Here is a 22,928-nt window from a genome sequence, read left to right on the forward strand (position 1 = left end):
CTTGAAATTCAAAACTTGACTGAGGGTCTTTACAGATGTTGTATGTATGGAGGACAGAGGAAGGGTTACTCATTCAGAAATCATGTCAACCACTATTATTTCACACAGAATCCATGTAACTTATTATGTGATTTGTTACGCCAAAAACTAATTTAGACTTGCCTAAACAAAAGGGCTGAATACTTTTGCAATGACTATATTTTAGTTTTTAATTTTTATTAATCTTAATTTTTGTTTTGGACTTTTTCTTCCACTTGAAGGAATCCAGGGGGTATACATACTTTTGCAAGTTACTGTATACTTATAGTGCACTTGATTACTCACAAGCAGAGTTACATAAAATAAATTATTAAACTTAAATACAACTCCAAGTGTATTTTGAATGAATATACTAAATTACAATTAAAATGTTTGAAATTGAAGTACAGTTTTAATGAGTGTGTTTAAGTTTAATGATAGTGAACATGGTATACTTAAATATTGAAAAACAATTAATTTAAAGCACACTTTTAATAAGCATATTAAAATTTGATGATAGTATGTTTATAATATACTAAAATACTGAAAAAAACTATGAATTTAAAGTACACTTTTAATAAGTGTATTGAAGTGTGATGATAGCATATTTATAATATATTAAGACTGAAAAATAATTAATATATAGTACACATTTAATAAAAATGTTGAAGTGTAATGATAGTATATTTATAGTACACTTAAGATATACTAGAAAAGTACATCACATAATTGAAGTACTGTATATTATTAGATTTTTTTTGTATATTTAAGTATACTTGCAACATATTAAAATATACTTTTATTTAGCTTGGGTAGGCCCACCCACTTGGGAGCCAGGCCCAGCCAATCAAAATGAGTTTTCCCCCACAAAAGGGCTTTATTACAGACATAAATACTCTTCAGTTTCATCATCTGTCCGGGTGGGTGGTCTCAGACGATCCCACAGGTAAAGAAGCCGGATGTGTAGTTCCTGGGCTGGCGTGGTTACACACCAAATTCTCTAAAATAACGTTGGAGGTGGCATATGTTAGAGAAATTAACATTAAATTCTCTTAACAGTTGCACGCTCCCGCAAAACTTGAGACATCTGTGGCATTGTGTTGTAAGACAAAACTGCATATTTTAGAGTGCTATTTATTGTCCCCAGCACAAGGTGCACCCGTTTAATGATCATGCTGTTTAATCAGCTTCTTGATATTCCACACGTCAGGTGGATGGATTATTTTGGGAAATGAGAAATGCTCTCTAACAGTGATGTAAACAAATTTGTGCACAAAATTTGAGAGAAATAAGATTTTTGTACATATAGAAAATGTTGGAGATATTTTATTTCAGCTCATGAAACATGGGACCAACACTTTACATATTGCGTTTGTTTTTGTTCAGTATAGTAAGGGGGTAACGGATTAAAGAACTGTCATAAATTACAATAACCACATAGCCAGGGATCGTGTAAATCAGATTGAAACATGACCCACATGTCAAAATCATCATTAAGCCCTGCTGGATGTAAGGTACCCAGTGTATGAATCCAAGTTCCCTTTGGCACAGCTTTTTCCTCCTATGGGTGAAAGTCAATTTCCTCAACCATTAGCTTGTTTTAAGGCACTTTGAGAGAAGTCACAGACAGAAAGTGACAATTGAAAGGAGAGTTTAGGAGAGCATAGCACACACACTATAGCTGTCTGAAGAGAGGATTTGTAGAGATGAAGAGAGACTTAAGGCAGAGCCTCCCAGCTGACTGTTAGCACCAGGTGACCACACACCTGCTTGTGGAATGTCTCCTGTTCTAATATCAGCCTGCACAATGCCTCCTGATATGGAACATACTCGTCCTTTTATTCCGAATTTTGAAAACATTATTTGCAACGTCTTTACTGTAACTGTTAGGGGTTTGTTAAATTGTACAGATGCAATAGGCAGTTCAATCTCTGACTCATCTGACACAGGAAGTGAATGACACATGCATTCCCCTCTTCTGATAAGCACAGGCATCAATGTAGGTCATGTGTATTTGAAACATACAACAGCTACTGTACATACTGTATGTCACCTGATATGCTAAAATGTCCCGTAACAGTTCTGGGTATTTTTGCATAAGGGGGCTTTTTTTGTACACAATAGATTTCAAAAACACATGAATAGCAACGTCCTGGTTGATTTTGATTTCCCATCACTGGCAGAATCTCTTAAAGCATAAAGTAGTACCGGATAAAATTGCAAGAAGTAAATTAATTCCATATAAGGTTGAGAGATTGAGTTTTTCCATCCCACAGTGGATTTCGTCACATTCTGCATTTTTCATTCAACCACAATGGAGAACCACTGTTTATTTGCCCTAAGTCCCTGATGCATGGTACAGTAGGCTAGGGCCCCTAGAGATCCATACTGAATCGAAATCTAGCTTCACTCCTCCCTCCGGTGCCAGTGAATTCCTGTCTGCAGTGTCACTAAATACTGCATGTTGCCTTTTTGGGGGACCCAGACAAAGACGGGAGAGATGGGGGAGCAGAGTTCATATGGAATGATTTAGTGAGCAGGATGTGGTTTGAAGCAGATTGTTTTGGGAAATGCCAGTGTCTGCTCCTGGTTTTCAGCCTGATATTTTAGGAGAAGTGAAACAGGGGAATGGGGGAAGAAATGGAGTTAGCTCTAAAGAGAGAAGAGGGATTATAAAATGTGTATGATACAGATAATGAGCAATGGTAACTCAATAAAAACACTGTCTGCTAGCAAAATTTAATTTGAAGGATTTTTCACTTTTGACTTATTGACTGCAGCCAAGAACATTAGCTCTGTTTATTTATTTTATTTATTTCACCTTTATTTAACCAGGTAAGCAAGTTGAGAACAAGTTCTCATTTACAATTGCGACCTGGCCAAGATAAAGCAAAGCAGTTCGACACATACAACGACACAGAGTTACACATGGAGTAAAACAAACATACAGTCAATAATAAAGTTTAAAATTAAAAAAAAAAAAAAGTCTATATACAATGTGAGCAAATTAGGTGAGAAGGGAGGTAAAGGCAAAAAAGGCCATGGTGGCAAAGTAAATACAATATAGCAAGTAAAACACTGGAATGGTAGTTCTGTTTACATCACACAATTAGCTGAACCACAAAGTACAACTGCAGTATCCATCAAGCCAAGGCAGGTGTGGTGAATATATGGTCAAGAACATGGCTTTGGTCTTTATTTTGAAGATGATACCAGCTGCAGACCCTGAAATATAAATGAAAAAGACTGCAGTGACATTCTGTGCAGCCTAACAGTACACTATGAAAAGGCTGCCTTGCATGGGTAGGTATTTAAATAGTAAGGTTTACAGAGGAGCATGATTTTCACTGCTGTGCAGTACAGCTTTCCCACCTGGCCAGAGGAAATGTCATGAATCTGTGGGTCCATAGCTGCCTTCCACAGGCGCCGGACGTCTGCCACATGTCCGTGAGAGGTGATCATCTTATCATAGATGCAGGGGTGATAGGGGGCCTTCCCTTCCCCTGAAAAGTAAACATGTTCCTGGGGAGACACCCCCATGGCGTTGGCACAGATGCCCATGAACACATCGTCAATGTACAGCGAGGCATTGAGGAACAGAGTTGCCTGGTAGATTTTGGCAGCCACGTCCCTTGAGACTACATACCCTGCCCCCGCGGTGTAGTCTGGGTAGGAGGGCCACTGGTACATCTCATAAGGTACGTGGTACTTGCTGTCCTTCTGGCGGATAGGGGGGGCTCCCCTGTGCACGTGGCCCACCCAGAGGTCCCGAGCCCCCTGCTGGATCAGGCCCTGCAGGTAGTGCACCAGGTTAGGCATGTGGACAAAGATGTCATCGTCGGCTGACATGAGGAAGCGTGCTTTGCTGCAGTAGGTGTGTCTCCAGCGGAACTGCAGTAGCAGTTTGATGGTGAGGTTGTGAAAGGTGTCCACAAAGTCCTGCTGGACCAGGTCCCCATAGACCTGGTCCTCCCCCAGCAGCCCTCTCTGCACACTGCCCCTCTGCTGGGGGTTGGAGTAGACCCCCAGGGCAAACAGCACCCTCACGTTGGCCCCCAGCTCCCTTTGGATGTAGTTCTCATTCCCCCAGGTGGCCCGGATGGCCTGCCTCCTCTCCAGGTTCTCTGGGGAAGATTTGACAAACAGCAGCAGCAGCACTTCATTGCTGTTACACTTGTCATGGTGGTTGATGAGGTACAGGAAGTTGCTCAGGCTTTCCGACTCCTGCTGGCTGATGCCAAAGCTCTTGTTGATGAAGTCAAAGTTGTTGACCAAGTAACGGTTCTCCACATGGTGGTCCAGCTGCACCCAGCACACCATCAACACAGACAGGACAAAGCCTGTCGTCACCAGCTGCACACGTTGACATCTTCTGATCCTTCTGAAATTCATAAACATTCTGCGAACCTTCCTGCCCTCACCCTGTCTTTTTGTCAAGTCCAATAGGTAGTTGCCTTTGAGAGGCTTCTACTTTCACAATTATTCCAAATGATTTGGGAGTGCATGAGTTCCATCATATTGACCCAACTGGAGACATGGGCTCCTTTGAGAAATGTTGGTATTTCGTTCAATTTAATCTCCTCCGCTCTCTGAGTCATCACTGTTTTGCTACCCGTGTCCACACAGTCTGATCAAAGAGCGACCCACATCATAAGGTCTGAAAAGAGAAAGACAAAAATATCAACAATTGGCAAACCTGTTTGGACTTTTGAAGTTATTCCAATGGTGCTAAAGTGCGACTCTGCCGGGCTACTTAAATCGCCTATTCTGTACCAACTGGCGCGAGACTAGTTACCACAGCCACAAAGTCAAATGGGCTATTTTTTTTTTACAAATTCATGAAAAATGTTTTTGCTTTTTGGTCTTAATTTAAGGTTAGGAGTGTGGTTAATGTTAGGTTTAAAATCACATTTTAATAAGATAAATGGTTAAAATAGGCAGGGTTTATGACTTTGTGGCAGTGGTAACTAGTGACGACCAAACAACAACCGTGGGTCGAATAATCACATTTAGTCAACAAAGCGTGGACAGTCCAAATTCAATATTGATTGTAGGTCTATGAACACAAACTGCTATTGTGGCTTTTCAGTCAGCCTACTCATCGGAATGAAATAACAACAAGGCTGAAGACGAAATGATACATTTTCTCATATTCTAATGATTCCAAATAAAAGAAGGAAACAAACACGTACCCCCAAACACGTACCTCCTACAGTGCTCCCTACACAAGAGAAGCGTCATGGCTCGCAATTGAATTTGCGACCAATTGGTGTAGGTAAAGTAAGGGTACATGTTTACCAATGCATTTTGACTTTACCTTTTCAAACGGATTTAATAAGCCTACAATGCATGCAGGGCGCGAGGACATTACCGAGGGAAATTATTTAATCGTTCCTCCTAGCCTTTATTTGTTTTCTGACTGTTGTTTTGCAGCCTAGAAATGTTATAGTTGAAACAGATGATATGAAATGGCTTGAAGTAGTCCACTGGGCACACCACGTCATTTAAACTTGGGCATTTGGGTAACATTTGGTTGAGACGTTGATCAATAAGATTTCAACCTGTATTCACCCACTTGAAAAGACAGACAGAAGTTTGTTGATTTCCCAAAGGGGTTATCACTGTGCTTTCGACCATCTAAAGGCATAAACAAATTCCAATGGAAAAACAATGCCAAATGTTTGGGTTTAGTTGTCATGTAAATGTGTTATCACTGCGCTTTCAACCATTTAAAAATTCAACAAAGTTTAAATGGGAATACAGCGTCAGATATGTTTTATTCATACAACAATTTAATAATGTGTTCTCAGTGTGCTTCATCTAATAGCACAACGAAATGACCTGGATTGTAGTTGAGATTACATTAAAAGTACATAGTGCAAGTGATTTTCTATGATTACATAAGAAGGCACTTATAGTTACATTAACCTCAATGTGACCATGGATGTGTTACTCATTTTAAGGTTGAATAAATACGGTAATTTTAGTTTGTAAGATAGCCTTAACTTTAGGCTATTTACTGTATTACAAAATTAATATTGAATTGTGTTTGGTTGTCAATGCAACCAAATATCAACTGTTTGAAGGAGATGTATCTTTTTTACCACTGACTTAGTCTGGCTTTAATTCCAGTTTGTCTACAAATTAACCATTAATAGTCTCCATCTCAACCAAAAATCTAAATGAAAGATTAGGAGTAAATCAAATTCAACTTTATTTAAAGTGCATTTAATATTTAATCTTATTCATTATCTTATATTTTTGGTTGGAGATGTGAATCCAACATAACAATTAATAATTTGTAGACAAACTGGATATAAAGTCACACTAAATCAGATTAGAATATTGAATTTCTGTTTTCAGTGCTTACATCCATCCCTGTGTGCTCTACGGTTGAAGTCGGAAGTTTACATACATCTTAGCCAAATACATTTAGACTCAGTTTTTCACAATTCCTGACATTTAATCCTAGTAAAAGTTCCCTGTATTCGGTCAGTTAGGATCACCACTTTACTTTAAGAATGTGAAATATCTGAATAATAATAGAGTATGATTTATTTCAGCTTTTATTTCTTTCATCACATTCCCAGTCGGTCAGAAGTTTACATCCACTCAATTAGTATTTGGTAGCATTGCCTTTAAATTGTTTAACTTGGGTCAAACGTTTCGGGTAACCTTCAAGCTTCTCACAATAAGTGTGGTGAATTCTGGCCCATTCCTCCTTTCAGAGCTAGTGTAACTGAGTCAGGTTTCTAGGCCTCCTTGCTCGCACATGCTTTATCAGTTCTACCCACACATTTTCTATAGGATTGAGGTCAGGGCTTTGTGATGGCCACTCCAATACCTTGACTTTGTTGTCCTTAAGCCATTTTGCCACAACTTTGGAAGTATGCTTGGGGTCATTGTCCATTTGGAAGACCCATTTGCGACCAAGCTTTAACTTCCTGACTGATGTCTTGAGATGTTGCTTCAATATATCCACATAGTTTTCCTCCCTCATGATGGCATCTATTTTGTGAAGTGCATGAATCCCTCCTCCAGCAAAGCATCCCAACAACATGATGCTGCCAACCCCATACTTCATAGTTGGGATGGTGTTCTTTGGCTAGCAAGCCTCCCCCTTTTTCCTCCAAACATAACAATGGTCATTATGGCCAAACAGTTCTATTTTTGTTTCATCAGACCAGAGGACATTCCTCCAAAAAGTATGATCTTTGTCCCCATGTGCAGTTGCAAACCGTAGTCAGACTTTTTTTTGGCGGTTTTGGAGCAGTGGCTTCTTTCCTTGCTGAGCGGCCTTTCACATTAGGTCGATATAGGACTCATTTTACTGTGGATATAGATACTTTTGTACCTGTTTCCTCCAGCATCTTCACAAGGTCCTTTGCTGTTGTTCTGGGATTGATTTGCACTTTTCGCACCAAAGTACGTTGTCTCCTTCCTGAGCAGTATGACGGCTGCATGGTCCCGTGGTGTTCATACTTGCATACTATTGTTTGTACAGATGAACGTGGTACCTTCAGGCATTTAGAAATTGCTCCCAAGGATGAAGCGGACTTGTGGAGGTCTACACTTCAGAGGTCTTGGCTGATTTCTTTTGATTTTCCCATGATGTCAAATAAAGAGGCACTGAGTTTGAAGGTAGGCCTTGAAATAGATCCAATAGGCGAATTGACATAATTTGAGTCAATCAGAAGCTTCTAAAGCCATGATATAATTTTCTGGAATTTTTCAATCTGTTTAAAGGCACAGTCAACTTAGTGTATGTAAACTTCTGACCCACTGGAATTGTGATACAGTGAAATAATCTGTCTGTAAACAATTGTTGGAAAGATTACTTGCCATGCACAAAGCAGATGTCTTACCGACTTGCCAAAACTATAGTTTGTTAACAAGACATGTGTGGAGTCATTGAAAAATGAGTTTTAATGACTCCAACCTAAGCTTATGTAAACTTTCGACTTCAACTGTATCTATCTATTCAATGATGATGGCCTATTCACCGTGTTCATCAGTAAGAGTCAATCCTTTGTGCTTGTTCAGTGTGAAGTATCTTAAAGGGATAGTTTGGGATTTTGGTGATACTGCCCTTTATTTACTTCCCTAGAGTCAGATGAACTCGTGGATACCACTTTTATGTCTTGCGTCCAGTATGAAGGAAGCTAGCATTAGCGCAAAGACTGGAAGTCTTTGGGTACAGCTAATATGCTAGTTAGCATTAGCGCACAAATCCACCTCTAACTTCCTTCATACAAGACACAGAGACATAAAAATGGTATTCACAAGTTAATTTGATTCTAGGGAAGTGACTTTTGTGAATGAATGCAAAAGCTAACCCACCGCAAAGTTCAACAATGGAGGGGCTTTAAACCAACAGAGGCCATGGAATCGCTGAAGTCTGTACTAAACAGTCACCATAACAACAAGATATCATTACAGCAGCAGATTTAGGCAAACGGGTGGTGCACAACAATGAGCTGCCCTGACAGCATGCATCGTCATTCTCGTGGAGACGGCATGCATCGTCATTCTCGTGGAGACGGCATGCATCGTCATTCTCGTGGAAACGGCATGCATCGTCATTCTCGTGGAGACGGGCTAAATTGAACACTTTTTGCCTTTTGCTTATTTATGAAAAGATTGTTTGAGTTAGATTAGTAATATTGTATAGCTGTGGTCTTTTCTTAGTTATACTGAACAAAAATATAAACGCAACATGTAAATTGTTGGTTTCATGAGCTGAAATGAAAGATCCCAGATATGTTCCATATTCACAAAAAGCTTATTGTGTGCACATTTGTTTATATCCCTGTTAGTGGCGGCAGGTAGCCTAGTGGTTAGAGCGTTGGGCCAGTAACCGAAAGGTTGCTAGATCGAATCCCCAAGATAATCCATCCACCTGACAGGTGTGGTATATCAATAAGCTGATTAAACAGCATGATCATTACACAGGTGTACTTTGTGCTGGGGACAATAAATGGCCACTCTAAAATATACAGTTCTGTCACACAACACAATGCCACAGATGTCTCAAGTTTTGATGGAGCGTGAAATTGGCATGCTGACTGCAGGAATGTCCACCAGAGCTGTTTCAGATAATTTAATGTTATTTTCTCTACCATAAACCGCCTCCAACGTGGTTTTAGAGAATTTGACAGTACATCCAACCGGCTCTCAACCGCAGACCACGTGTTACCACGCCAGCCCAGGACCTCCACATCTGGCTTCTTTACCTGCAGGATGGTCTGAGACCAGCCACCTGGACAGCTGATCAAACCGAGGAGTATTTATATCTGTAATAAAGCCCTTTTGTGGGTAAAAATTCATTCTGATTGCTAGGCCTCACTTCCCAGTGGGTGGGCCTTTCCAGACCCACCAATGGCTGCTCCCCTGCCCAGTCATGTGAAATCCATAGATTAGATTTACAGTGGCAAGGAGGAGTATGTGAATCCTTTGGAATTACCTGGATTTCTGCATAAATTGGTCATAAAATGTGTTCTGGTTTTCATATAAGTCACAACAATAGACAAACACTGTGCTTAAACAAATAACACAAATTATTGTATTTTTCTTGCCTATATTGAATACATAATTTAAACATTCACAGTGTAAGTTGGAAAAAGTATGTGAACCCATAGGCTAATGACTACTCCAAAAACAGTTTGCTGTTCACAAGAAGCATTGCCTGATGTGAACCATGCCTCGAACAAAAGAGAGCTCAGAAGACCTAAGATTAAGAATTGTTGACTTGCGTAAAGCTGGAAAGGGTTACAAGAGTATCTCTAAAGGCCTTGATGTTCATCAGTCCACGGTAAGACGAATTGTCTATACATTTAGGAAGTTCAGCACTTTTGCTACTCTCCTTATGAGTGGCCATCCTGCAAAGATGACTGCAAGAGACATAATGCTCAATGAAGAATCCTACAGTGTCAGCTGAAGACTTACAGAAATCTCTGGAACATGCTAACATCTCTATTGTCACGCCCTGACCTTAGAGAACCTTTTTTTTCTCTATTTTGGTTAGGTCAGGGTGTGACTAGGGTGGGTAGTCTTTTTTTTCTATGTTGGCCTGGTATGGTTCCCAATCAGAGGCAGCTGTCTATCGTTATCTCTGATTGGGATCATATTTAGGCAGCCTTTTCCCACCTGTTGTTTGTGGGATCTTGATTTTGTATTGTTGCTTTTTAGCCCTACAAAGCTGTACGTTTCATTTGTTACTCTTTCATGTTTTGTGCCGGTTATCATAAATAAAAATTATTAACCTACCCCACGCTGCATCTTACCCCACGCTGTAACTCAGTAAAATCGTTATGTTGCATTTATATTTTTTGTTCAGTATAGATTTGCTCAACTCCTGCGTCCTCTCTCCTCCATCCTCTCTGGCCTCCTTTTTGAAAATGGTCAAAGGTAATCGAGGAGAGGTGGCGAGGAGACGTAAAGTGGACGAAAAATGTATGAAATGACTCATTCTCCAATCGCGTGTCATCAGACAAATTACATTTACAGGCTGGAATCCCAAAATAAATTTATAAAGTGATCAAAACAAATTTAACTAATGCATTCAAAAGATAAAATAAGTAACCTTTCATATTTGAGAAAAAAATAGCTGATTCTAAGGGTGTGTGACAGATTTAAAGTATTTCGCGAAGGGAAACACTTGTGCTTCCTCGCCAAAAGGAGGCTATCGAGGAGGGGGGACTGTCTTCCATTTGCCTACTAATGAATTGACACACTCCACTGTTTCCGGGTCACAGTGGAGAGAGAACGGAGGACAGACAATGGAAAATCCCTGTAACTACGTTTCTAGGACATACTGGTCGTAAACAATGCAACAGAGAGTGGCGGAATTTAAATGTTACAATTGCAGGGTTAAATGTAACACTGGGCACTTTGTAGCAGATCACTTTTGCCAAGAAGATGACCATCGTTGTTCACCACCTTTTAAAGGTGTTGAATTATGGGGATAGAAATTGTCCGACTATGTCAAAAAAATTGTCCAAAAAAATCATGTGATCAAAGGTCATGAAATTTTGACTGCAAGTTTCTGTAATTGCTCTTCACCAACTTCATCCTGCAGCCATCATCTGCATTGTGGGAGTCTCTATTATCAACCAATCATTAGGGTGTTTTTGTTTGACCCACGCAAACGTGACCAAAGACATCACTGAAACAGGAACCAACTTTGCCGCAATCCATGTATACAGTGGATATGCGCAAATAAATGTGATATTTGATGCTTTCTCTCACCAATTGATTGTACAATGTACACACCAATGTAGAGTTTGTGAGCGTGTGATATGGGGGTTGGAGACACGTTTAATTCAACGTTATAAAGAAAAAACTTTTGGAAACAATGGAAACGTTGCACTGAGTCTTGCTGTTGAAAACCAATCATTGTCCCACTTTTGGCTGTCGCAGATGCACTTCCCCCGACTTCACTCCTTGGCTTTCATTTAACAGTCACCTTACCACTCAAACAAGCCCAACTTCAATGGTAAAAATGAGGGGTAATTGAAAAATGTTATGATTTTAAACTGATATGGATGAAAATACACGCAATTGACAAAAAAGCTACATTGTATGCTCAAAAAAAGACATTTTATTCTAATAAAATTTCTCAAAGAAAGAGATTTTGTTTGTTTTACTCAAAAAGGTAGGGGTCAAAATGATTGACATCCCTAAAGATTCTTAGGAATAAAGTAGTGAAAAGTTCAGTATTTGATCCCATATTCCTAGTGCACAATGACTACATCAAGATTGTGACTTTACTAACTTCTAGGATGCATTTGCAGTTCATTTTGGTTGTGTTTAAGATTATTTTGTGCCTATTATTACGGATAATACTGAATGAATCGTGAATAATGATGATTGAGAAAGTTACAGAGGGTCAAAAATCATACCCCCAAGACATGTTAACCTATTGGTAATGGTGAGAGGTTAGCAAGTCTTCGGGGTATGATCTTTGACCCTCTGTAACTGTCTCACTCATCATGATTGGCAACTCATTCAGGATTATCTGTAATCATGGTAGCATGCACATTAATGTAGAAGTGTTTAGGAACATATATTGCTATTTTTAATAAAAGTTACTCAAATGACACTACATTATTTACCATGTATTTATATTGGGCACAAAGTAATCTGAAACACAACCAAAACTAACTGCAAATGCATCCAACAAATTTGTATTCACAATGTGATGTAAGCTTGATGTGCTGAAAAGCCTCTACCCAAGAAAAATTGTAGCTACTAACCACTATAGATAAGAACACTTAAACAGCTCTTATTTGTATTAGCATATGTTTAATCATATCTACCAATGATCTCTAAAATGACCTCATTTCTATATCATTGTTAAGTATAATTGTATTTTTTATTCTGTTAGATTTCCTGAGTCTATTGTTTAAAACCTACCAAGAGAGGGTAGGTTCCAATTCCATGAAAGGGGATTGCCCCCCCCTCTTCCCAGCGATGATTCTACCATTAATGGACATCTCCCCACAGGCTAACTGTAAATGCAGTGTGAATTCTTGCTTTGAGCACCCTAAGGTATTATAAACAGTCTTTCAGCTAGAGCATAAAACCCCCACACCTCCGTCTCCCTGATTACTTACCAGCCTGTGAGTTCCATCCACGTGTTTCTGGGAAAAGTACAGAAAAGTACTCTCCCCTGCCCCTCCTTTCCAGTAGATGAGCACTATCCCCCTCTTTCACCCTCTTTTTCTCTTTCCTGTCTGTGTGTAGGGAATAACAGCGTAACTGTGTAGTAACTCCAGGGTTCAGGGCTGCTGCCTGAGCTGCTCTGTCTGTATATGTCTCTCCATCTGTGTGACTGTGAGAGAGTGAGAGAGCAGAGTGGGACTAGTGGGGGAGGAAGCTGCTGGGCTAGAGGGGGAAAGCCCAGCCCCTTTACTCCCCCTGACTGCCTCAGCTTAGTCAGTCTATGATTTCTCTAAGTTATTATCAAATCAGTGAGGCCAACCAGCAGGAGTGAAGCTGGATTCTATGCCAGAGCTTGGAATTTGTCATCTGAATTGCATCCGGTAGTACATACTCTTCATAATAAAAGTAATTCAGAAAGGTGTTCCGGAAGGTCACATCAGGACAAACTGGCATTGTCAATGTGTTATTTTAGTACATGACATGTATACGTTCTTTGTTTTATATAGTTAAAGCATTGCTTTTTGGTTGGAGGGTGATTTTAATCTTCTTCTTGGCACAGAATACATTTAGCTAGTGTAAACAACTTGAGGGAGAACGACCAAATAAGTATCATTAATAAAAAAACACTGTCCACTAGGGCATTCAAGAAAAATGGTCTTACTTAGGAGCACCAATAACAGGCTAGGCACATGACTTCATGGAATGTTTTTTCCCCCAGGGGTTCAATGAAGGCATCTCTGTCCATGATATTTATTCACACGACGCTGCCTTCCCACATCCAAAAATGGATATGCAAATATCCTATTGTGTTGGGACTTGGGAAGGCAGTCACCTATGATATGACAGATGCCTGCCTCTGTGAGAGTGGCGGGTGCCTTTGAAGAGCTTTATTGACCTATAAAATGTGCCCATACATCAAACAGCACTCAGTGTCTCGATGGGCTCGTGATGGCACATAAAAATCAAGACCTCAGAACTCATGTGCACATTAAAGGGGCCATTAAAGTCTGGAAATGTTAGCTTTGCTCAAGCTCCTTGGTTTTATAACAACCTCCTCTGTTAGGCCTTGTTTCCCCCCCATGTACCTCATGTCTGGGGTGCTGTGCTTCTATATCTAGCGGAGCCTCCTTTGGGTTGTTTGATGACCGTGTTTTCCACCTTCGACTGAGTGCACACCCACCTCCCGATGAGGATGATTATTTGGTTGGAGAACTTTGACAAAGCATTTAGGATATGAGTGGCAATTGGAGTCTCCATTCTGGGTTTTATTAATGTATCTGCACTGACAAATACCACTAAAGGGCTTCTCTGTAATTGGTGTGTATTGACGGATCCTGTATTTTTCCTCCCCAGACACATCATGAATGAGCTGATTGAAACTGAGAGGCTGTACGTCGAGGAGCTGCAGAGCATCATGGAGGTGTGTTTGTTACTTTAACTGGCGTGACTGTGAAATGTTGTGAATTAGTGGCAGTAGCGTTAGAGACAGTAGAGAAAGCTCTCCTTTCTCTGCTAACTGCACATAGGGAACATAAAACCTGACATTGCCTGACATTGCAAATATTGCATCAGGTCTGGCCATTTCAGAATACTGTATGAACTTTTGTTGAACTTAAAATGTACTTGCTTTGTCAATTTAAATGAGCCATTAGGCTACTCAAACTGTCCGTGATTTATGTTCATGTAATGTTCATTCAGATGTTAGGTGTAAAGCCATGTGAAGGACTGGGTTTTATTGGGTTCACATTATCACAGAGGCGTCATAGTTTTACTTATTGGCTTTGAATGTAATTTTCCTGTCCAGGGGTATGCTGCCGAGCTGGACAACACAGAGCTTTCCCCCCTAATCCCTACAGCACTGGAGAACAAGAAAGATGTGCTTTTTGGCAATCTCCCAGAAATATATGAATTTCACAACAGGTAAGCAAATTTCCTCTGTCTCTTTCTGAAATGCATTTCCATATCCAGCGAGTAGACAAATGTGCCTGTGACATCAAAAGAAAAAGGATTGGCATGGTCCTGCTGCAAAATGATAACAATCGGGAGAGGGAACCATCTTCCTCTCCCTAGTCTCTCATTGCTAACTGCCATGCTTTCATTGGTGGCAGGCACTCACATGGAACAAGTTTGGGCAGTTTATTCACCCCTTCTTTTTTACTGGAAGCTCTCGATAGAACATATTGTACAGGTATGTTAACTATGTAGGATCCTACTCTTGATGACTCAGTTTTTCAAATCATATGAGCAAAAAATATTTAGATTTCTCTGGGACGCTAAACCAGACAAAACGTGCCTATCTAAACTCAGCAAAAAATGAAACGTCCCTTTTTCAGGACCTTGTCTTTCAAAGATTATTCGTAAAAATCAAAATAATTTCCCAGATCTTCATTGTAAAGGGTTTAAACACTGTTTCCCATGCTTGTTCAATGAACCATAAACAATTAATGAACATGCACCTGTGGAATGTTCATTTAGACACTAACAGCTTACAGACGGTAGGCAATTAAGGTCACAGTTATGAAAACGTAGGACACTAAAGAGGCCTTTCTACTGACTCTGCAATGTCCGTACTGTGAGACTTCTAAGACAGCGCTACAGGGAGACCGGATGGACAGCTGATCGTCCTCGCAGTGGCAGACCACGTGTAACAACACCTGCACAGGATCGGTACATCCGAACATCACACCTGCGGGACAGGTACAGGATGGCAACAACAACTGCCTGAGTTACATTAGGAATGCACAATCCCTCCATCAGTGCTCAGACTGTCCGCAATAGGCTGAGAGAGGCTGGACTGAGGGCTTGTAGGCCTGTTGAAAGGCAGGTCCTCACCAGACATCACCGGCAACAATGTCGCCTATGGGCACAAACCCACCGTCGCTGGACCAGGCAGGACTGGCAAAACGTGCTCTTCACTGACAAGTCGCGGTTTTGTCTCACCAGGGGTGATGGTCAGATTCGCGTTTATCGTCAAAGGAATGAGCGTTACACCGAGGCCTGTACTCTGGAGCAGGATTCATTTTGAGGTGGAGGGTCTGTCATGGTCTGGGGTGGTGTGTCACAGCACAATCGGACTGAGCTTGTGGTCATTGCAGGCAATCTCAACGCTGTGCGTTCCAGGGAAGACATACTCCTCCCTCATGTGGTACCCTTCCTGCAGGCTCATCCTGACATGACCCTCCAGCATGATAATGCCACCAGCCATACTGCTTGTTCTGTGGTGATTTCCTGCAAGACAGGAATGTCAGTGTTCTGCCATGGCCAGCGTCTGGGACCTGTTGGATCGGAGGGTGAGGGATAGGGCCATTCCCCTGCACTGCACTGCAGTACTTAATGCAGCTGGTGGCCACATCAGTTACTGAGTGTTACTTTTGATTTTGAACCCCCCTTTGTTCAGGGACACATTATTCAATTTCTGTTAGTCACATGTCTGTGGAACTTGTTCAGTTTAAGTCTCAGTTGTTGAATCTTGTTATGTTCATACAAATATTTCCACATGTTAAGTTTGCTGAAAATAAAAGCAGTTGACAGTGAGAGTATGTTTTTTGCTGAGTTTATATAATGAATTTGAACTGGGTGGGTTGAGATGATTAAATATAAACCTCTCTCTAAAAGCTTCACTTATTCAAAAGTTTTACTTGAACCCTAAATGGTTCTCAAGTAGATTACTAAGAAAAGCTCATCCATTGTTTAAACATGGCCTTTTTGCCTTTGTGCAGATTGCCATGTCTCATTTTCAATTAATTGAAAATTATATATTTTTCAAAATATCTCTCTTTTTCAAACAAGCATTGCAGAGCTGGCTACAATTTAAATTTCATCCCCCTGAAAGAAGAACAAATATTATGGCTGAACTCAAATGTGCTGGTTGATAAAATACCTGTATTTATGGGAAAGATGTTTGAAAAGGGTATTTTGTTCTTAAATTATATTGTAAATTGGAATGGTAGAGTTATGCCCTTCATAGTTATCAGAATTGTACAGGAAGGTCTGCTCAATCCAAGAGTACAACCAATTGATTACAGCTTTACCCCAAAACTGGAGGAGGCAGCTGGCAGCGGGAGGAAGATAGGGAACTGGTCTGTCTGCCCGCCCAATATAAATGATCAAAACTGGCAGAGGAATAAAAATAGCATAACTAGGAAAGTTGACCAGTTTCAGTTGAGGACCAGGATGTTGTCAACTGTGCCATACAGTTTGCAAATAGTTGGGAAGAACACTGACGGGTAGTGTTTTTACAACTAATGCCAGTTTGCCTGAGGCTGATGCCGTGCAGGTGTTTGTACACGTGCATATATACACACACTTTCATTCAAATAAACACATACAAGAACACACACATACATGTAATAGTGCCAGACATGCACACAAACATATACAGTAGGCATTGCTGTTATGATTTTAGTTGTCTTTGATTAAAAATTATTTTTTAATTTGTTTGCATTGTTTGCTGTTTTCTTCTGTCTTTTTTTCTCTTCATGTACATATGAAGTGGGTAAAACGGTATGTAAACATTATTAAAGTGACCAGTGTTCAATGACTCTACAGTATGTACATAGAGCAGCAGTCTCTATGGTGCAGGGTAGAGTACCGGGTGGTAGCTGGCTAGTGATGACTGTTTAACAGTCTGACGGTCTGGAGCTGTTTATCAAGAATTTGTTCTTAACTGACTTGCCTAGTTAAATAAAGGTGAAATTGATTTTATTTTAGTCTCTCAGTTCCAGCTTTGATGCACCTGTACAGTCTCCGCCATTTTGATGGTAGCAGGGTGAACAGGCCAAGACTTGGGTGGCTGAGGTCCTCGATGGTTTTCTTGGCCTTCCTGTGACACCGGGTGCTGTAGATATCCTGGAGGGCAAGCACTGTGCTCTGATGATGTGTTGGGCTGCCCGTAGCCTTTTTGAGAACCAGACTTCCTAAACAGGAAGCCTGTGGCACAGAGTCAGCTAGAAACGGGTGGGAACCAGGTATAAATCAGTGACGCCACGCAACATGTCAAACCAATCAAATGCCTTGCTTGGGCGGAGCATCAAAGGTGTTCACTAGATTAGTGTCGTAAATGCAACAGTGTGTGAGTATGTCCATGAAATTGCATATTAAAACCCCATCAAAATATGTTGATGTATGCCTTGTTTGTGGTGAACCGTACGACTGTAACAGGAAAAAAACAACCTTTTACAAGGTAAATCGTCTTCATTGCGACCGGACTACGCACGGGCTTTTAGTATAGATAATGCGACCTGTCACACTGAGTGGTGGGTTTTCAAAAGCAGTAAATTTATATGGCTCCTGTCGCAATCTTCTACTCCTATGAAGAAGTGCCAATGACGTGGAAAGAATGGTCTGTTTTGTGACGGAAAGAGCAAGTTCTATAGTTAGCCGCAGCACATCTTTTCGATCTGTCTCGACCCTCCATAAGTACCAAAAGAGTGTCTGCTCAAGAAAATACGAAGATTGCGGCGAGACGAGACCTATTCAGGGACCCAACCGCAGCGACAGATGACCAGCCGCCAGATTTGGGAATTCAACCGCTACAAGCACTGGTTTTTGGTGCATCATCGGTTCTGACAAGAACAAAAGTGATCACTGCGTACTTAAAAGTGCTCTACATTCTAACAACATCCAGTAGCTATTTACAGATAACGTTTGTCGATGCAATAGGCCATGCTGCTACAGGTGTACTACTGTTTGTTTTTTATCAGAGTATAAATCATTACACTATTCGTAGACTTATCATATAGGTTAAAAACAGTGTTGCGCAAGTCCTACAGGCTCACATTTGTAGGCTACATTGAATAATATAATCAGTTGGTCATAGTGACATTTGTAGCGTAGATAATTTATACATTGTTTGTATTTTTCCTTGACAATTAAGTAACTGATAAAGCCCATTTTATGTGGCACCAAAATGTATCATTGCAAATGTGTTGCATAATGCATGCCAGTCTCAGATGTTAAAACCCTATTTTCCTTTTATTAAATGTCACTGTTCTAGTTCAAAATCACAGATATGTAGATGTCCTTTGGAAATAATTGGTTTATGTCTTCAAGGTTATCGGCACAGAGAAATAACAAAGTATTTGATGTAAGAACTGCGAATACCATGTGCGCCTCACAAAAGACCTCATCCAATATCAAGGGGCACATGTCCAGTTTGATATTGCACAGAAAGTCAGCAAGACCATTTGAGACCACCTCTTGCAACGATTTGCTAAAGACAGTGAGCTGAAGCAAGAGTCTGGAAAGCACTCTCGTCTAGCAAGTGTGCTTCTTGATCAGAAGGTGTTTGCTTTGACAACTAGCAGGTTCTACCCAAGTTCCAGAACTTCTAAATAAGCCTGTTGCAAAAATTGTACTATGAGGAACTACTGTTGTGAATCAGCAACCACAAACTGAACTTAAACCGCGAGAAGAACAAACTGTCTGCTCATTTGGTATGCAGACTGAGGTCACAAACAGTTGATTTCAGCTGTAGTGCTGAGATCCTAGAATGGAAATGATCTCAAATGTCACCGTTAAAGAAGTAATGTAAGAGAGAAAGAAGACATTGTACTGAAACCAATGACAATGTCGACTCACAAAATGTGTTTACTTTCATAACATTACGTTCTTTGTTGCTTTTATTTGTGTAATTATTTGAACTGAAAATATTCTGTAATTTTATGTATCATCATCATCACGCAAGTGTTCATCATATCCAAGAACCTCCAAAGTAATGATAGACAGTAAGGCTATTGCATATCTCACTTCAGCAATGGGCAAAGCAGAAAAAAAATCCTAAATTCATAAAAGTAAGGGAATTGCGCTTAGAATGTTGTCGATTTTTGTCAGGGTTACCCTCATTGGCTGATGTGCAGTAAAACAGAGACACTTCCATGACCATCTGTGTGTGTCATCTCAAGTACAAGGTCCACCGAGCATGCGCAGACCAGCTGGCTGGAGTGTTTTGTTCAATCTCTCCTTATCCTAGTCTGCTGACCACACTTGCTTCAAGATGTCTACCATTGTTCCTGTACTCAATAATGCAAAGGTAACTAAATGACAAGTAGCTCACACTTCTGTCATCATGAAGTGCTTTGAGAGGCTAGTTAAGGATCATATCACCTCCACCATACCTGACACCCTAGACCCACTTCAATTTGCATGCCACCCCAATAGATCCACAGATGATGCAATCGCCATCGCGCTGCACACTGCCCTTTCACATATGGACAAGATGAATACATATGTGAATGCTGTTCATTGACTACAGCTCAGCCTTCAACACCATAGTACTCTTCAACCTCATCGTTAAGCTCGGGGCCATGGATCTGAACCCTGCCCTGTGCAACTGGGTCCTGGATTTCTTGACGGGCTGCCCCCTGGTGGTGAAGGTAGGAAACAACATATCCACTACGCTTATCCTCAACACATGGGCCCCAATAGGGGGCGTGCTCAGCCCCCTCCTGTACTCCCTGTTCACTCATGACTGCATGGCCACGCATGCCTCCAACTCAATCATCAAGTTTGCAGTCGACAGAGCCGTATTAGGTCTGACTGTGGTCTGACTAATGCATTACTGGGGGCACACTGTCTGCCCTCCAGGACACGTACAGCACCAGATGTCACAGAAAGGCCAAAAATATCATCAAGGACATCAACAACCCAAGCCACGGTATGTTCACCCCGCTATCATCCAGAAGGCAAGGTCAGTAAAGGTACATCAGAGCTGGGACCAAGACAATCGTGTATTCACCCTTGGCAATTTTCTCATCCTCCATCTCACTTTGACCCGCGTGTTGACATCAGAGGACAAACTACTATTACCATCGATTTCTCTACTTTCAATTTCAATAAATCGCGGACTGTCGGCTACACTTGACACTCTAAACTTTTACCATAGCTTGTAGGTAGACAGACCAAAACGTCTCTTTTCTTTGCAGAGTGTTCAAGCAGAGGCGTTGTAATGCCTTCATCGACTTGATTTTTTGTATAGATCAGACTTCTGTCTAAGCAGAATTACATTTTTTCTCTCTTTTCTTACATCTTCTGAAGTGTTGCAAACTAGCTAGCATATGGAACAACTTTCTACATAATATGGCCTACCTGGTCAGAAAACAGTGATGAACATAACATGTCACACCCCCTTCAACGGCCTTGTGGGGGAGGGTTCTTGAAATGTAATAACCAATACAAATCTTGCAGCTGGGAGCCAGCAGACCATTCACACCCCCATTGCGATGCAAAATTCTCTAGACCTCCAAGGGAGGTGTGACAACAATGGGATGTTGAAGGAATGGCAAAGCGAGACTACGATGACCGCAACACCCTCTGGAGAACTCTACGGTTGCGGGCAGTGCAGTTGCCATACCAGGCGGTGAGGCAGCCCGACAGAATGCTCTTGATGGTGCATCTGTAGAAGTTTGAAGATCTTAGGGACAAAGACAAATGTATTCAGCCTCATGAGGTTGAAGAGGCACTGTTGAGCCTTCTTTACCACGCTGTCGGTGTGAAGCATTATTCATTTAGGCACGCTTTTTAGATTTAGTCTAGTCTTAGTCATTTTGACATTACGCTGCCATCTATCCATGGCTTTTGGTTTGGGTAAGTTCTAATCATCACCGTAGGAACAACATGTACTTCCTGATGAACCCAGTTACTGAGTCAGCGTATACTACAATACTATTCATTGATGCGACCTGGAACATTTCCTAGTCCGCGGGATCGAAACAGCAGTGACAATAACTAAAGAAAATTATCTTGAGATGTAATGCAGTCAGCATTTGATTGTGAAGTATTCCAGATTGGGAGAACAAAATGATTTGAGTTCCTGTATGTTACCACAATCACACCATGTGTAACGGTTTTCTAGGTGTGGTGAAGGAGAGTCGGACCAAAACGCAGCGTGTAGATTGCGATCCATGTTTAATCAAAACAAACGTAACACGAATCAAATACAATACACTACAAAACAATAAACGTAACGAAAACCGAAAACAGCCTATACTTGTGTCAACTAACACAGCGACAGGACCAAAGACACTAAGGACAATCACCCACGACAAACTCAAAGAATATGGCTGCCTAAATATGGTTCCCAATCAGAGACAACGATAAACACCTGCCTCTGATTGAGAACCACTCCAGACAGCCATAGACTTTGCTAGATAACCCCACTAGCTACAATCCCAATACAATACACACCAAAACCCCAAGACAAAACACACCACAATACAAAAACTCCATGCCACACCCTGGCCTGACCCAATACATGAAGAAAAACACAAAATACTTAGACCAGGGCGTGACAGAACCCCCCCCCTAAGGTGCGGACTCCCGAACGCACCTCAAAACAATAGGGAGGGTCCGGGTGGGCGTCTGTCCATGGTGGCGGCTCCGGCGCGGGACGTGGAACCCACTCAGTCAATGTCTTAGTCCCCTCTCCTCGCGTCCCTGGATAGTCCACCCTCGCCGCCGACCATGGCCTAGTAGTCCTCACCCAGAAACCCACTGGACTGAAGAGCAGATCGGTATTGAGGCAGCTCGGGACTGAGGGAAAGCTCGGGAGTGAGAGAAAGCTCGGGAGTGAGAGAAAGCTCGGGAGTGAGAGAAAGCTCGGGAGTGAGAGGAAGAGGAAGCTCGGGAGTGAGAGGAAGCTCGGGAGTGAGAGGAAGCTCGGGAGTGAGAGGAAGCTCGGGAGTGAGGAAGCTCAGGCGTGAGAGGAAGCTCAGGAGTGAGAGGAAGCTCAGGCAGGTTGATGGATCTACCAGATCCTGGCTGGCTGTTGGTTCCGGCAGATCCTGGCTGACTGGCGGATCCTGGCTGACTAGCAGATCTGGCAGATCCTGGCTGACTGGCGGATCCTGGCCGACTGGCGGATCCTGGCCGACTGGCGGATCCTGGCCGACTGGCGAATTCTGGCCGACTGGCGAATCCTGGCCGACTGGCAGATCCTGGCTGACTGGGAGATCCTGGCCGACTGGGAGATCCTGGCGGATCCTGGCTGACTGGCACTTCTGGCGGATCCTGGCAGACTGGCGGCGCTGGGCAGACTGGCGGCGCTGGGCAGACTGGCGACGCTGGGCAGACTGGCGACGCTGGGCAGACTGGCGGCACTGGCAGGCAGCGCTGGGCAGACTGGCGGCTCCTTGCAGACTGACAGCTCCGTGCAGACTGGCAGCTCCTTGCAGACTGGCAGCTCTGGCTGCTTCATGCAGACTGACAGCTCTGGCTGCTTCATGCAGACTGACAGCTCTGCCTGCTCCATG

The 22,928-nt window shown here is 41.8% G+C and overlaps 2 protein-coding genes across 7 annotated transcripts in view; one reads left to right on the forward strand and one right to left on the reverse strand.

Moving 5' to 3' along the window:
- LOC115108446 (guanine nucleotide exchange factor DBS-like) overlaps positions 1 to 22,928 on the forward strand; it is a 131,473-nt gene that overhangs the window by 79,335 nt on the left and 29,210 nt on the right. For all 6 annotated transcript variants that reach the window (XM_029632783.2, XM_065009062.1, XM_065009065.1 and 3 more), the window contains exons 16-17: positions 14,035 to 14,101; positions 14,486 to 14,601. In XM_029632783.2, the coding sequence (XP_029488643.2) occupies positions 14,035 to 14,101; positions 14,486 to 14,601 (183 nt within the window). The remainder of the gene's footprint in view (positions 1 to 14,034; positions 14,102 to 14,485; positions 14,602 to 22,928) is intronic.
- Positions 1,325 to 12,859, reverse strand: LOC115108447 (lactosylceramide 1,3-N-acetyl-beta-D-glucosaminyltransferase A-like). Its single transcript, XM_029632786.2, has 2 exons — positions 12,633 to 12,859; positions 1,325 to 4,675 (listed from the first exon to the last, which is right to left on the reverse strand). Exon 2 carries the CDS (start codon positions 4,414 to 4,416, stop codon positions 3,298 to 3,300), a length of 1,119 nt encoding a protein of 372 aa, XP_029488646.2. The 5' UTR covers positions 4,417 to 4,675; positions 12,633 to 12,859; the 3' UTR covers positions 1,325 to 3,297.

Source organism: Oncorhynchus nerka, linkage group LG24 (assembly GCF_034236695.1).
Source record: "Oncorhynchus nerka isolate Pitt River linkage group LG24, Oner_Uvic_2.0, whole genome shotgun sequence".
NCBI lineage: Eukaryota > Metazoa > Chordata > Actinopteri > Salmoniformes > Salmonidae > Oncorhynchus > Oncorhynchus nerka.